Genomic DNA, 16,268 nt, shown 5'->3' with positions numbered 1-16,268 from the left:
GACCAATCTTAACGCACAACAACCGAACCCCTAAATAAAACACCGTCGATTTAGAACGATTGAATACGCGTATGTTCTTCAACTGAAAGCTTGTAGCAGCTAATTTATCCTCTTATGTCTTGATCTTAATGCAAGAACAAAAATCACTACATGATTGTATCGTAAACCATCAAACATTTGTCACGGTTCAATAATAACAATCAGTTTATATCTAGCAGAACCAAAGAACTAAAAAGAAAAAGGAGGCAGCAGCACTAGAAGCAACCTACACCTTCCCTCTATTAAACACAAATCATTGCCTGGATCTGGATTTGGCTCTCCTTGCCTCCTCAGGGGATGAAGGAAACAGCTCCACGTACCTTGACCCGATCATCATCTTATCCTTGCGCATAGCCTTTTTGGCCATCTCTGCCGATGGGAACTCAGCATATGCCTCCCCGGTTGCCCTGCCGTCGGGGCGGCAGACAATGTGCACTTTCTCTTCACTCAGATCAAACTCCCCAAAGAAGTCCACGATATCTGCCTGGGTTGCAGAGTATGGGAGCCCCCGAAGTTTCAGGACCTCGGTGCACTCCATCTGGTCTTTGTCCTCGGCTGGTCTCTTCGGATGAGAGGGAGGTGAGCTATGGCGGTATTCATTCTCAAAGGATCCATCATTGACCTCGACAGCAATAGCATTGTAGTAATCTAGCTTCTTGCACCGGAAGACTTCAACGTACCGGCGGCCCATGTTCTGTCTGTCCCTCTGGAGAGCAAACTCGGCCTGCATGGGTGATGGAAAAACAACAAAAGCCTCACCTGAGAAGCGCCCATTCTTGTTCACCAACAGACAGTCCACAATGTCCAGACCGCCAAAGAACTTGCATATATCGAGATCATCACAGTTGAAGGGCAGGCCTCTCAGGCGAACCACGGGAAAGTTATAGATGCTGCTGCTTCCACCATTGTAGCTGCTGCTGTATGGCTGGTAGAAGCTGCTGGCACCAATACCGGCATAGTAGGGATTTGGATCCATCGTCCTTGGTCTCTTCGAGCCGGCACCGAAGCCATCTGAAGCACTCCCGCTGCTCACTGCGAAGTAGGGATTGGAGTCCATCATTCGTTGCCTCTTTGTGCCCTCGTACCCGTCCGAACCCCCCCCGCTTCCCATCATTGCCCTTCAATTGTAAATCCCAAGAAGAAGTAGATAACACCCCCCAACACTCAGTTCCCAGGTCACAGAGAAACCCAACCCACATTGAACAATTAATTCTATTGAAAAATATATTTTACAACCAACCAAGAAAAGAACAGCATAATCCAACAACCTAAATGTAGCATGAACTATATGTAAAATCTTAGATAAATAATTGACTATCATGCAAAGAAGGTGAGGGTGTTAAAAATCCAGAACAAAGCAAAACAATCATGCAGCACAAGTCTGCGAGCATGAATAGATTTTACACAAAACATCAATTCTTAACCTAGATAAAACGAGGACTGAAAATAATCATCACCTTGACAATCAGAAAGCACGTTAAATGAACACAAAACAAACAACAGAAATATAGACTCTGCTGGTGCATTGGTAAGAAATGGATCTTGAGGAGACGATTTAGGATATAAAATTCAAGTCTTCCTCGGATATCTCATGAAGGTATAATAAAAAATTGACTTATACGAATCAGGATTCATTCAACACTCTCCAGTTGCATGAAAAAAATATTTACATCATAGAGAAGATCAAGGAATGAGAATCGAAGTCTCAATACCCACAATTTGATTCCAATTCATCAATCTTGTAACTCCAAGAGGGCTATGCACCAATTTTTCAAAGGCAAAACATACAAGACAATGTTAATGACTAGGGAATCACCACAGTAGGATATATAAATTAGTGAAAAGTTACAGCACTGCACATAACAACACTGTTATGTCTTAGAAAACCAGAAATATGGAACCTAAGATATAGCCAAATTCTTTCATCCTCCAAATCATTACCAAAGTTGCCTAGACCTGTTGCTCTGTCTTTCTTCGTCTATCATTTCCTCGGTCCCTACATTTTCTCTCCATAAAGACACTGAATGTATCCATCATCCACCAATTATGCATATATCCATGGATCCACCTATCCTAATTGATGTTTCCATAAGGCCCTCAAGTATAAACTCATTCAGATTCATATCTCATATCAATATTACAAACTAACACAAAGTCAATGGTACTACAAATAATAACCTGAAGTGGAGCTAAACAAGGGTATGTGCAGCCCCATAAAGTAATCTCAAGCTATTAGATAGTAGCAGAAGAGAAAAGGGAATGCAGCAGCACAGAGGTACAGTGGTCGTAGAAAACAACAGAAAATTATAAAAGTGAAAAAGGAAGAGTAATATCAAGCGAACAAAATGGACTTTCATTGGAAGGAAGGCATTGTAAAAATTTTCTGAAAGTTTGGCAAATATAAATAGAGTGGATTATAATGTAGTGGAGCTAACATTTTGCAACTAACAATTGGTGTATGATGACATTGAAGGAAGTTTAGTTAGTTTCATCTTTCTCATGATGTTTGGTGTAACTACAGGCTGAAACTTATAATCATTTTCTTAGAGTATGTAACATGTGTGTAAAAATCACGACCCAACCCAATGGGATAATTGACCCATTTAATTTGATAGGCCTGGAACCACATGGACCAAACCCCTTAAACCCAAGTTAATGGCAGTAGTCTCATATAACCCTTATAAGTTCGTTCATATCTTCTCCTACTTCCAATGTGGAACAAGACCAACTTATTCCAATTTCCCCCACTTAAGAATATGGCGTCCTCAAAATTGACAAACATAGCTCAAAATTAAGCCATAGCACAATATATATGAGGTCCTACCTAGTGGTCTGTGACATGCCCTCTAGCCTCATCCTATCCATGGCTGCTCGAGCCCCTCACCACATCCACTACTAAGTCGACCATGATATTATTTGTCACAACTTGACCCATTGGTATAACTCGACGCTGGCTCGATTTGGGCTCAAGTTTGGGTTGGACCGCACCCAACTTAAGTTGGATCAGACCCAATCAGGTCAAGTCCAGGCTAGCAACTCCAATGCACATCAGACCCAACTCGAGTCAACTCCGACCCAACAAGGTGCAATCCTGTTTTTTTAATATGACATAATTAATCTAATTTATTATATAAAAGCATGAAACTCCATAATGTGTCATAAAACAATTAAATTAACAGTGATAAAAAATTAAATTTAATCTGATAAAACATGAACATTAAAAATATTTCACATGCATCAAAATAGTTAAATCCATATTAAAAATAACCTATTAACAAAAAAACATAACTGTTTTTATCAAATATATTAATTATAATTTAATAATCATGAATAAAAATTCAACATAACTTAAAAACATTGTATATTCTAAAATGTACATCATGCATCTCAATTTAAAAAAAACACCATTAAATAATATAAAAATTCATAACCAATTTTTTCAACAAAAATATAAACCGAGTATTTGAACTTAAATTAAGAAAATAATGGAGACTTTATCACTCTCCTCGAGTGATAGTCAACACCTTCCTCCTCAATCTTTCTCATCCTCAGAGGATCAGTAATTTAACACTTGACCAAAAACGTTTACATCCAAGGAACTAGATGTAGTACCATCAAGCCATATGTCCCACCACAATCCACCATCAACTCTAATGTGGAAAAATAAAGCATCATACATACCCACAAAAAATTAATGGCATTAGCGCAGATTCCTTCTTTCTTTATTCATCTATTGAGTTATGAGTAGATGCAAAAAATTGTGGTTTCAGCCCAATAGGAGATGCCACATAATTCACCACCTAAGCATTCCTTTGGAGCTTAGCTAGTCTATCAGTAGATAACAACCGCAAGAGTAGAGAAGATTCTTTCATAAGCAGTTCAAATACCACAGAATTTCTTATACGTTGCACAGAGGACTATGGAAAACTCGAAAAGGTAGCTAATAGACAACTCTCTCCCCGACCAAAGAGCAGTGTATAAAAGAATTAACGTTCTCCTAGTGTCGGTAGCCAGGACTTAAGTTCCAAAAGAAGATCCGTTGGCTACTGATTTCTTTTACGCGAGCGGTTCGTAAGCATCTGTACATCCCAACTAAAACTCTATGAGCTGCCGGATCAGCGACTTTACGCAACGAAAAGCGCCCCACGCCCGTTAGATGAAGAACGGTAACCCTAGATGGCCACCACAAGAATAGTAACAGGCTCAAGCAACCAACTTTTCACGTCACCACCAACACAAGAACAAAAAAACGTAGATGAAACAAAACAACTAGAGATGTAACCTAGCCCTCAAGAAAGGAAGTCAAAAGGGGGAAGAACTAGGGTTGGGGTTTGTGGCGATCTTACCCTCTCGACCCGTACATGATCGATCCGATTGGAATTCGATTCGGGTGACGTTGGCCGAGACGAAGCAAGGATCGAATTCGCTCCACGAGATCGCCGCGAGGAGGAGAGAAGCGCGAAGACGACGACCCTCAAGGAAAGAAAAAAAAGGTCCTGTTTATCTAATCCAGCTCTTGTTGGAAATATTTATATGCAAAATTGCAAGGTGCGTTCTGCTACGCCGCAGCAGTATCGTGGTAGGTGTAGCATGAAGCAATCGAATCCGTGGATTGGACGAGAACAACGTGGCTGTGCGGTTGGTAATAGAAGTCCGCGGAACATCTTAATCGACTTGCCCTTGTTTTTAGCTGGACTGGGACCCGGCATCTTGGGTCCGACGTGTGCGTCCCAGGCTCACCCGACCTTGGTGACCCAGCGGGTGGACGAAGGTCACGTTGCTGATTATTAAAGACCAGGATTTGCATCAAGCGATTTCTGGGTTTACATTGATCACATCATATTTCTTGGCATTATTAAATCCTGATACAAAAGTAATGGAAGAAAAAACTTGCAGTGTTCCCAGCGACGCTATCAGAAGTAGTCGATTAAAGCAGATCAAAACGAAGATGATTACGCTGTACGCAGGTGATGCCTCGATGCATGCTGATCATTGGAATCTTATATCATGCCATTTCCACCTGGTAATTTACGATCACAGGAAAAGAAAGGCCGATGCCAGAGAACGTGGAGCATCATGAACATTACACATGCCATCATCATGGCTTCACGTAAGTAAAGCCATCCTTTAGGCCCACAAAGTGGCCGGCACCTCAGTCTCTCTTAACCTAATCAAGTTTGAGTGACCTCTTCACATGGCATGCCCATTTAAGATTTAAGACAGTAAGGATTGGGGTTTCAACCCTTCCATCGCACACCAAAGAAGAGTATGGATAAGGACTCGGTTATCGAGATGCTCTGCTCCGCGAGGGACGGCAACGCGCGTCCTTAAGCGCATTGAAGTTTTCATGACGAAACCGTTCTGTTAAAGTGGCGCCAAATGGAGCGCGCAAAAGCAACGACCAACTAACCTCCCTTCCCGCGTGAGCTGTACCCTCATATTTATTCCACTATATATATATATATATATATACCGAAACGGATGGTTTGGATCGAAACGGATCAAAGCGACATAAACATGGTGTGAAACGACTTGAAGGGAAACGAGAAAAGCGAGAGAAACTACGAAATGCCGGCACATGGTCCGCAGAAGGAATGAGTTGGGGAAACGGATTTGACGTCCATGGTCGAGTTGCTCCGAAGAAGCTATTTAAGTAAGAGGAGGAGAAGGGGGAAAAGAAATGGCTTTCTACTGCGGTTCTCTTTTCCAGCGCTTTTACTTTCGTGCATCCCTGTTCTAAAAAGCACGACCTTTCCACCACTTCTCTACGGTTTCCAACTGGTAGAAGGTCGTCTCTCCACCGCTCCCGATGTGCTTCTCCACTTCGACCCTCGCGTAGGCCGGTGCGGAGATCACCAAGCGATCCCGGTCGCCGTTCCAGCCCTAAAGGTTTGACCTTTCCATGAAATGCAGCAACTTGATTTTTAGTTCTTCTTCGTGCTCTGACGAACAAGGAAGATTTTTGTTTTTATTTCTGTTAAGCATCACAAGTTTCATGCTTGGTTTGAGTTTGATTCGGTTCTTCCTTCTCTTTGGAGTCATACAGTACATGATTTATTGTGCTAGCATGCATCTTTTCAGCTCAAAAATGTAAGAAAGGGTTTGGCTTGCACTTTTGTTTCAAGAGTGTCTGCTAAATGAAGCATCAATTGTACGATTGAAATTCTTATTTAGGCTAATTATTTCTTTTCTGAAAAGACAACCATTTTTCTCTAGCATATAATTGATTGAGATTTTGATCCTATGTTTTCGTGATCTCCATCAACGTCATGTATGACGAGTTAAGCGATGGAATCGGAGCTTCCTGTCTGACTCAAATTGGTCTTTGTCCTTACGTAATAGAAGAAGGAACTTCTCTCAGCTGTCAGCTGTTTTCATAGGATTTAATGGCACCACTACAAAATTGCCCCTTTCTCTTTCTCTGCTCTGTGAGAAGGATTTTGGATCTTGATTGTTTTCCGAAACGACCATCTCCTTCTGTATGATCTGCATCCTACTCTGTTGTATAAAAAGGAAATTTTGCAAAGGTATCATGCATGTTCATAAATCACCTGAAGGAATGGCTTTCCCGGATTCAAGTCTATTCTGAAAATTTTATTTCTTCTTAATTTCTTTCATATTTTCTGCAGTCAAGTTATTTTTTTCCTAATGTTTACTTCTTGGCCTTAGTCCGCACTGATTTGACAATCATAGATGATTAGCATGGAAGAAACTTGGTTTTTGACTCTGCTGTGGCCTGGCAATTTCTGATTATATATATATATATATATATATGAGAACTTTATTAAACTAAAAGATCACCTATCTGGGAGCATGCCAGGTCCCATGGGAGGAATATCACACATATTTGATTCTAGCAAAGCTGGTAAATCTCAGAAGTGGGCGCATAAGAAGCATGGTGATGGTAAGGACTGCACTCTCCATTGCTGCTGCTAGTTTGATTTAAGATCTCAGTGTCGATAAACATTGCAATTCATTCTAAGATAGTAGAGATAGAATAAGAGTAAAAACAAGAAGCAAAAATGGTCTTTCCTTTTAAAGTCTATTTTTGACATTAGTATCTTTGTTGGTGCTCTTTCTTCTAAGTGAATTACTTGTGTTGAAAATGTGGAAGGTTTTGAAGCTCCTCGGAATAGCTTGGATGTATCTATTGACACTTCTATAGGGTATTACTATGCCCCTGAAGACAATCTGGTAAGCTTTTAGTTCTATTTAACCTATCAAATTGAGTGAGAATTATTAGATTGTGGCATCTGTTGATTTTTCTAAACAATCATATGGCACAAAAATTCTAAACACTGGTGAGATACATTTAAGGTGACAGATGACTCTTTTGACTTGGAAGAGTCCAATGTCACTTTCCTGTATCCTACCAACTCTGAAGATTCAACAGTAATCTTGGACTCGAAAAATTATAAACATTGTGCTCCTTATGCATGCTCGTTCTTTCTAATTGAATGATATGAAGAATATAAAGCAAGCCAATTGTTGGTAATTTTACTGAACTTTAGGCAGAATTTAAGAAAAATCTTTCTGTGGGTCTTCCTGATGATGTTAAGGTTAAAATTCAGTGTGCTTTCCTTTGACATCAGTCGAATTATTAAGGATTTATCTGTAGTGAAGTTTCTTTATTGATTTCTTAGAAATTTCTGGATCGATAATGTGATGTTATTGATGGACTACACTGTTCAGCGATCTATTTCTCAGTCACTCCCCTTGCAGCACGCTAAAATGACATTGATAGGTTCTTTCTGGGCAAGTTGTTTGAGTGTTCTACTTGTTAGGTTGCTGTATGGTAGACAATATCTTATTTACATAGCTGAACTTGGAAACTTCTGCATCTTATGAATTCAATCTGGTTAGCCTAAAAACTTTTCAGTTTCAGTATTCTTTTCAGGTGAAACATCCCTCCAAAATGTATTATTCTCCCAATGGAACCCCTATGAAGAAGTTGATCGATGGAGAGATTTCCAAACGAACAACTGAAAGTAAGGTTGCACCAAGTGTTGTTGCCCGTTTGATGGGAATGGACTCGATGCCATCAGAAGAAGGCAGGAAAATTCATGCCAAGGAACTCGAAGCAGATAGATTGAGAAAAGCTATGGAAGTAAATAAGATCATGGAGAGTAGTTTGGGTCTTGAAACTTCACGCAGCTCCACTTCCTCTAGACAAACGAAGCAAAACACACTTCTAAATGGTAATCAACGAGATCCCAAAGCCGAGAAGACAAGAAAACCACGCAAACATCCGCAAGAAGAGCTGCTGCAGAAGTTCAAGAAGGAATTTGAGACATGGCAAGCTTCAAAGTTACGGGAGCATCCAGGGTCTCAGAAGAATCACATTCTTGGAGATGTGAAGGATCATCAAATCATTGCACAAGAAATTCTTAACAAAGAGAAAATGGCAAAGTATCTAGATACCAAGAAAATTTTGGCTGAAAAGAAGCCCACAGAAGCCAAAGATGTTGTCTCAACAGCTAAGCAAAATGTAGATACACAACAAGGATCCAGCCTGCAGGATCATGGACATTTGAACAGACAGTGCCAAATTATCTCAAAGAACAACATGGCTATGAAACTTGGTACCAGGGCTAATGATTCTGAATTCTTGACAGTTACTAGGACTGACAAGAAACAGGAGCGATCTTGTTCACCGACACGGATAGTGATTCTGAAACCTAATTTTGATAGAATTGATGCCAATGAAGAGTTATTAGCTGCCTCAACCAATAACTTTGGTAAGGAATGTGCTATGGAAGACTTTCTTGAAGAAGTGAAGGAAAGGCTCAAGAATGAAATCCAGGGGAAGAACAGAAGCAATGCTAGAGGTAGAGGAACCGGCATAGGGACTTCATTTGGTGAAAGGACAATTGATCCAAAACAAATTGCTCGTGACATAGCAAAACACATAAGAGAAAGTGTGACCAAGGACATTGGATCAACTCTCATCCGATCTGAGTCAACAAGATCAATTAGGAGTGACTTACAAGTCAACTCACCTGATTCACCAGAGTTCATTAGAAGAGACACAAGAAAGTATGTATCAGAGAAATCAAAGAATGTCCTGAAGAATGAAATAGTTCTGGGGAAGTCTCGAAGAAACCATGAATGTTCAGATGCTTCCACCATAAACAAAGAAAAGGCAATGCCAAAATTGATGTCTGATTTTGCAAATAAAGGGAAAAACATGAACCTCTGGAAAGACAAGAAAGCTGTGACTGAATCAATTCCAAGACAGAAAGAGAAAATTGTGGCACTTGATGCAGAGTCAGTATCACAGTGGAACCTTGTCAGATCATTTTCTGCACCTGTGTCTGGAACAGTTTTTGGGAAGCTCCTCTTAGAGGACCAGCATATAACTGGAACTCAGATCTGCAGGAAGCAGGAAGCATCTCAACATGGGTTCTCAGAATTCGGAAAACAAAGAAAGGATAGTTTTAGCTTGAAAGGAAGAGTTTCCAGTCTGAAACATAACTTCAATCTTAAGGGTAAGCTGTTTGGGAAAACAGCCCGGCTGATTAAGGAACCAACTGCAAGTGGATTCAATTCAGCTAAGGAAATACCAACTGCACCCTCTATTATCATCAATTCTGGCATCACACAGGTAAGGAACGATTAAATTCATTAAAACTTGTACAAGTGCAGGACAAGTGTATCCTTGTTTTGACATGTACTATTGTGCCTCAGGAGAACTCTACCGAGGTGCCACCAAGTCCTGCATCGGTGTCGAGCAGTACTCCCGATGAGTTTTGCAAGCAAGATAACCCAAGTCCAATATCACCACTTGAGGTCATGGACCATCACACTTCACCTTGTGTCTCTGAAGAGCTAAGTTCCAATACTCCAGGTAGAACAGATAGCATTCACACTTTTAGTATCTACTTTATGCTTGTTGTATGGCCGTAGATTTGATTCTGAGTCTGCATTTGGTCACAAATGCAACTTCAAGAATTTTGAGTATTTTAGTTGTACATCTCTTTGCCACATACTAATAATGATACACTCTTTGCCAGAACCACATTTGTTAGAACATGTCGAGTATTTTGGATCTGAAATGGCAGTTGAAAACCAGCCTCACAAGCAAGAGACAACTGAGAAGGAAAGTGAGGATGGATCTGAAATGGAAGTTGAAGAGCAGCCTCACAAGAAAGAGACAATCGAGAAGGAAACTGGGGATGCAGCTTATTTACAAGATATCCTTGTGACTGCCGGATTTTATGAGGATAGATCCACTGATCAAGCAACGAAGTTGGATGCATTGACACGGCCAATCTCACTCCAGGTTTTTGAACAAGTAGAGGAAGCTTGCAGCAAATACGGGAAGCTGGAAACCGAGTCTACTATCATCCATAACGATGACCCAGCTATAGGACACAAATTATTGTTCGACTTGGTGAATGAGGCTTTGCAAAGTGTCTTGGGACCTAAAATAAATTGCTCCATGTTCAAGAGATGGATTTTGGGTCCAGCTGCATCATCATCACAAGGAAGAAGCTTGTTGGATGACTTGTGGAATCAGATTCAGTCATACTTGAACTCCCCTATGGACGAGTCTGACACTCTAAATAGCATGGTGGTTCAGGATCTGAAGATGACAACTTGGCCAACCATATTGTACGAGGACATTGATGTTGTAGCAAGACAGATTGAGAGGGTCGTTCTACGCGATATAATCTTCGACATTGCGCATGATATGTGCCTTTGCAAGTAATGTCAGTGTGCTTTTACCTAACTGACGCATTAAGATGTTTGGCCAAGAGGAAAGGCTCAATATAAATGACAAGTAGTGTTGCCTCAGGGGTCAAAATGTTGATACCTTCATGTAAAGTTAGAATGGTTGAGGCTGATCAAGATGTTGATAGCAATAGTGTGTTACTGAATATGAGTTTATTTGTTCTTTTCTTTTCCAACATGCTGATAAATTTCATTCTGACATGTGAGTTATTTGTTCAAATATGCACTGGCCTTTTTGTGAGTCATGCTTTGCCATTGTCTGAGTCCCAAATGATCTATTAGATGTTGGAATCTCATTATTTTAGGCTCTCATGTTGAGATCTCATTGTATTATCATCTATCAGATGACCTTTTTCCTTCCATGTTGAGGGATTATTGAATTGCTTGCTACATCTCCATTTGATCCTGAACATTGTACTTCTGAATTTGACACAATTTCATATTCATATATGTTACCATCAGATGTTAATGCTACACAACTCTTGAACTAAGAGTTGAACCTTTTGCCACTCTGCTTGTTTTGATTCAATCAATAGGAACATCTAAATTAATATAATCAGTGTAGCATTCATTTATATACCATAATAGTGTGACAAGGCTTGACAACCAATCGAAAGTCCTCGTACTAAATGAAACCATAAGCAAACAATTGGGATTCAACAAATGGTGCCCGATCGATTTGGTCTACTTAGCCAGGAGATGATGTGGCACCACCTAATTAGATTGATGATGATGTGGCGTATGCAAATCTATATAGTCAATATGATATCTAGTATATATTCATCTAAACTAGACTCTCATCTTTCCATGTATATATTCTTCATCTCTAAATTCTCTAAACTAGACTCTCAACTTTAAACTCTTTCCTATTTATACGTCGGAGGAGCGATAGGCAATGCCCCCATATGATTTTGCATGATCCTTTCGATCGAGGAGTCTATGATCAAGGAAGGGAGGAGAAATTAGATTGAATAGTCTCAAGGGATGGATGTGTTAATATTGGATCAATGAGTCAATTTCACTGTATACTCTATACGATCATTCTATGATAATAACACATAAATCATCTAAACAAACACAGTTTTTTCCCATGGTATTATTAGAGTGTTTATTGAATCCTCACTCTCTTAGCTTCAACACGCTGAGAAGGTAAGATGCTCACAGGCTTCAGGTCTTCGACAGAACAGCGCAAGAACCATTCTTGGGAGTAGGATTGCAGAAGAAGAAGAAGAAGAAGAAGAAGAATGGAGAGCTTATCCATCTGAAGATGAAACTAATGCCATGTGTCTATCAACTTCCGCAAGTGGCGACGGCGCCGCCGCACATGGCATGTCGGACTTCCTCGAGCAAACAACCTTCCTCATTCCCTGCCTCGACGATGTCTTCTTGCTGCCATCTCCATCAATTCCATTGTATTTGCGTGCTCAGCCTCTCGTCTTCCAGCGAAAGGAGGTTGCTGTCGATCCCACTCTTCTATCGTGACTCATATCGCAGAAAAAATGATAATAAATCTCTTCATTATATTAAACCATATATAATATATTTACTGATTCCAACATAAGATCTACCGACTATTACGACGAGTTTTAATCGATGTAGCTCACTTTGTAAAGAGGAATCGCTCTTAAATCAAGTTTAATCAGGACACAAACCTTTCTCGACTTGAATTAGGAGTTGCTTGCTTCTATCTCGACATGGTTGACTTCACATGTGAGGTTCTATCGTAAGACTAATGTTGAAGACGTGCTGACTCCTCGATAAATGCCCGATGTGGAAGAATAATATTAGATACATAATAGAGAAATATAGTCTTAGGAAAATTCGACTTATCAAATTTAATTCATTATATCTTGTATGCCATCTATTTTTTGATGAATTTAGGAAAAATGAATTGAATTATAATATTTTTACACTGTACTACAATGTTTTTAAGTAATACCTATAAAAATACTATAATATAATATTATATATATATATATATTTTTTTTATAAAAATATTTTATTTATAATATTTTACATTATGTTATAGTATTTTCAATAACATTAGGAAAGTAGTATAACGGTATCTTAAAAATAAATACTGTAAAATAATATTTAGTTTAATAATAATAATAAATATTATATTTTTTTTAATATTACTGAAAATACTGTAATATAGAATAAAAATATCAATTTATGGATCGGTTACTAAGAAAAAGAATATATATATATATATATATATATATATAGCGAGGCCAAAGGAGTCCCAACAATTGAAGTCTTTTGAGCCCCCACAATTCTGTGCAAGTGTGAGCAGAGCACTCCGTCCAACATCATTACATATCAGCGTTGTCGCCACCCACAGCACCACATCTTTCCTTTCTTTCCTTTTGCCTTTAACGTCGTTTCCACACACACACACACACACACACATCTCTCTCTCGCTCTCCTCTCTCTCTCTCTCTCCGCTTCTTCCCATCTGTATCCGCAGCTCTGAGTACTGCTAGCGGAGGGGAGGCGTCGGCGATTCAGTAAAGCGAGCACGAATCCTGGCGAGGCTGCGCTCGACCGAGGCCCCTTGGAATTGTTTCGTTTCGCTCGTGCTCTGTCTTTGCCACTACTCCAAGCTGCCGCTTCTTGCCTCTTTCGCGGAGTCACAAGCGAACAACGTGGGGCTAAGCGTCGGAACCAAGAAAGGTGGGATCTTGACGGAGAGTATAGAGCGAAGGGGTGGAGAGGCCGGACGGGAAGAGATATTGGATGCAGAAAGGCGGGATTTTGACGGAGGAGACGCGAAGAATGGGATGTGAGAAGGCTTCCGGTGGTGGTGGTGGTGGTGGTGAGAGGAAGTATGAAGTAGGGGAAGGGAGAGGACGAGGAGCGGGCGTGGAAGGGGAAGGGGTGGGCGAAGGGCTCCTCTACGTGAAGGTGATGACGGACGAGCAGCTGGAGGTCCTCCGCCGTCAGATCGCGGTCTATGCCACCATATGTGAGCAACTTGTCGAGATGCACAAGGCCATCACTGCTCACCACGACTCCCTCGCAGGTCAGCGTTTCTTCCTCTTTTCCTCCTCCTCCCGATCTTGATGCCAAAAAGATATCTTGTTTCTTCATCGTCATGGTCGCTAAGGAATGAATGTTACAAGAGGGATCTACTATTGTTGGCAAGTCATGATCTACCTTCGTCACTTGAATTCCATATGCTAAGTGTTCTAACACATTTGACTTGTAGGTTGGACCAACTGTTCTTCCTAGTATTAACCCCTTGCCCTGTTTCTTTTTGGGAAAATGCTAAATCTAATGAAGCTGAGATTAATATCTGTTCTTCCCTGTTTGCTATAAAGTTACTGCTCAATTCAGTAATGGCATGCAAATTAATGGTGGTTGTCCGGCATAGCCACATTAGATCAGGCACTCATTTGTTAGGCACTCCTTTTTATCACAAGGATAAAGCAACTGTATGGATTGTATGAAACTTATCACAATTGCAATTTGGCTTATTCAAAGGAATAATTGTTTTGTTCTAGTGCTAGAGTAGGAAGCAGAAACTTTGCGTGTCTGATTAAGGAAGATTTCTTGCGGTTTGTCTCACTAAAATAGGTTTAGTACTACATTTAGACGCTCGGAGAAGCAGCAGAATACACCCTGTGATTGTTGAGGGGGAACAACCTACAAGACATGTACTTTTAGATTGTGATACAGTGACTTGAGGAAGAGGAAGGGACTTTTAATAGTTGTATTGATGTCATAAATCACTGGACATTATAGTTGTATTGAGTCAAGATACAGAAATAGAACCTTGAAGAAGAAGAATCCTGCATCTGAAGTAATGGGGAGGATGTTAGTATTTGTTTACTCCAATATCTACATTAAGCAGTGGGTTTCGATCTTATGCCTACAACCACATCCACATTTCATGTTGTCTTAAAAATTGTCGCAAAACGCATTCTCGGGCATGAGTTTGTTTTTCCATCACGAAACTAATAAATGGTAAATGTGCACTTTTCTCGTTTACTGACTCCGACTTGATTATGAAGACAACTTTACAAAGATAATCCGCAGCGATACATAATCCATTTCTGAAACTACTCATGCGCCTTATTCTCGAAATCTCAGTTTCTTGCTTATATGCTGAAAACAGATCTCACTTATATATATCCTATCTTGTTGCCTGCAAAAGTTGCATGCATTTGATAGCTAAAACTCCAACATGAAGTTTCTTTACTAGTACAGGAGGAGCCATACTCGATGTGTTGTAGTTTTGGATTGAGCTGAACAATGGAATATAATTCTCTTTTGTTTACTTACCCTACACTTATCGGTCACTTTAGGAATGAGGCTGGGAGGCCTCTACGGTGATCCCCTGATGGCGTCTGGTGGTCACAAAATCACTGCTAGGCAGCGGTGGACTCCAACAACCATGCAGCTACAAATTCTTGAGAGTATGTTTAATCAAGGCAATGGGACTCCGAGCAAGCAGAAGATAAAGGAGATAACCATTGAGCTATCACAACATGGTCAGATCTCTGAATCTAATGTCTACAACTGGTTCCAGAATAGGAGAGCACGATCAAAGCGAAAGCAGATGGCTTCATTTCCTAGTAATACAGAGTCTGAAGTAGAGGCAGATGAGGAATGCATGAACGAAAAGAAACCCAAGCCCGACAACAGCCATCATGAAGGCATGCCATCCGGTGTTAATAATCTTCCCATGTACGATGCACAACTCCATTCGTTCGAGCGGGAGCTAAGCCAAGCACAAGGCATACACCGATCAAGTGAGAGTTCAAAGTCTTCTAGTGGTTCTGGGCAGATGTCCTTGAATGAATATGTTCTATCGACACCAAGTACGTCTCGATTCTCCTTTTTCCTTCTGGTAGAAATATTGACATACATTTCTTTTACTCGATCGATGATTTCAGGATTCGACAACTCGATGGAGAAGTTTGACATTCCGAGTTTTAACCCTTACCATCCAGGAGAAAGCTATGACATCATGGGTTGACATTTAAATGCATGAGCTTGAACTAATCATTCACTTGAGAATGACTATTAAGTTGCATTTTTAAGAACACGAGTGCCTTCTCCGCATGAGATGGTCTTAGTTGGGATCTAATAGACATGTCTTGGTCATCTTTGATTGTGATATACAGTTCTCTGGTTTCTTCTTACAGCAAACATTTGTCATGTTTGATCGTCTTACAGTGCAGTTTTAAGTGCTTCTCGGTCCCCTTTGGATTATTACTACAAGATTGACAGACTCAGAAACTTGAACTTCTTCCGATGCAGCAATTAAGATGCAATTGAGCTCCCAGACTCGATAGATTTCAACCTTCATTCACAGTTAGAACCCGAAGAACAAGGTATGGTTTATATATATATATATATATATATATATATATATATATGGTTCTCTTTCCCGACTAAAGTGAACTTTTTATTACAAAATTCTTTTTCCCTTGCATTAAGAATATGTACTACTGGTTTCTCCTACGTCAAATTTTCATTCAAATTTT

General features: G+C 40.1%; 3 protein-coding genes across 4 annotated transcripts; 2 read left to right on the top strand and 1 right to left on the bottom strand.

Moving 5' to 3' along the window:
- Positions 1-134: 134 nt before the first annotated feature.
- On the bottom strand, positions 135-4,545 carry LOC135598614 (uncharacterized). Of its 2 annotated transcripts, none has more exons than XM_065092692.1 (2): positions 4,386-4,545; positions 135-1,071 (listed from the first exon to the last, which is right to left on the bottom strand). In XM_065092692.1, the coding sequence occupies exon 2, from the start codon at positions 1,013-1,015 to the stop codon at positions 293-295; it is 723 nt and encodes a 240-aa protein (XP_064948764.1). In that variant the 5' UTR covers positions 1,016-1,071; positions 4,386-4,545; the 3' UTR covers positions 135-292. The 2 variants fall into 2 exon arrangements, with proteins under 2 accessions (XP_064948764.1, XP_064948763.1); XM_065092691.1 differs by having other exon boundaries at positions 135-1,157; positions 4,386-4,542.
- A 1,196-nt stretch (positions 4,546-5,741) lies between these two features.
- Positions 5,742-10,993, top strand: LOC103982668 (uncharacterized). Its single transcript, XM_009399659.3, has 6 exons — positions 5,742-5,928; positions 6,860-6,943; positions 7,154-7,233; positions 7,919-9,643; positions 9,727-9,886; positions 10,053-10,993. The coding sequence occupies exons 2-6, from the start codon at positions 6,865-6,867 to the stop codon at positions 10,748-10,750; spliced, it is 2,742 nt and encodes a 913-aa protein (XP_009397934.2). The 5' UTR covers positions 5,742-5,928; positions 6,860-6,864; the 3' UTR covers positions 10,751-10,993.
- A 2,056-nt stretch (positions 10,994-13,049) lies between these two features.
- Positions 13,050-15,954, top strand: LOC103982678 (WUSCHEL-related homeobox 8). The gene is made up of 3 exons (XM_009399668.3): positions 13,050-13,798; positions 15,084-15,599; positions 15,675-15,954. Exons 1-3 carry the CDS (start codon positions 13,513-13,515, stop codon positions 15,755-15,757), a joined length of 885 nt encoding a protein of 294 aa, XP_009397943.2. The 5' UTR covers positions 13,050-13,512; the 3' UTR covers positions 15,758-15,954.
- Positions 15,955-16,268: the final 314 nt, after the last annotated feature.

The sequence above is a fragment of the Musa acuminata genome, chromosome BXJ2-1 (assembly GCF_036884655.1).
Source record: "Musa acuminata AAA Group cultivar baxijiao chromosome BXJ2-1, Cavendish_Baxijiao_AAA, whole genome shotgun sequence".
Classification (NCBI taxonomy): Eukaryota; Viridiplantae; Streptophyta; class Magnoliopsida; order Zingiberales; family Musaceae; genus Musa; species Musa acuminata.
The sequence above is the reverse complement of the archived record's forward strand: the minus strand, read 5'-3'. Positions and strand labels throughout refer to the sequence as shown.

Excerpts from the sequence above, each read along its gene's own strand:
- LOC103982678 (XM_009399668.3), top strand. The coding sequence starts at position 13,513 with ATGCAGAAAGGCGGGATTTTGACGGAGGAGACGCGAAGAATGGGATGT. Across the intron at positions 13,799-15,083 it reads TCACCACGACTCCCTCGCAG|GAATGAGGCTGGGAGGCCTC; the intron begins GTCAGCGTTTCT and ends CGGTCACTTTAG. Across the intron at positions 15,600-15,674 it reads ATATGTTCTATCGACACCAA|GATTCGACAACTCGATGGAG; the intron begins GTACGTCTCGAT and ends CGATGATTTCAG.
- LOC103982668 (XM_009399659.3), top strand. The coding sequence starts at position 6,865 with ATGGGAGGAATATCACACATATTTGATTCTAGCAAAGCTGGTAAATCT. Across the intron at positions 6,944-7,153 it reads GCATAAGAAGCATGGTGATG|GTTTTGAAGCTCCTCGGAAT; the intron begins GTAAGGACTGCA and ends AAAATGTGGAAG. Across the intron at positions 9,644-9,726 it reads TCAATTCTGGCATCACACAG|GAGAACTCTACCGAGGTGCC; the intron begins GTAAGGAACGAT and ends ATTGTGCCTCAG.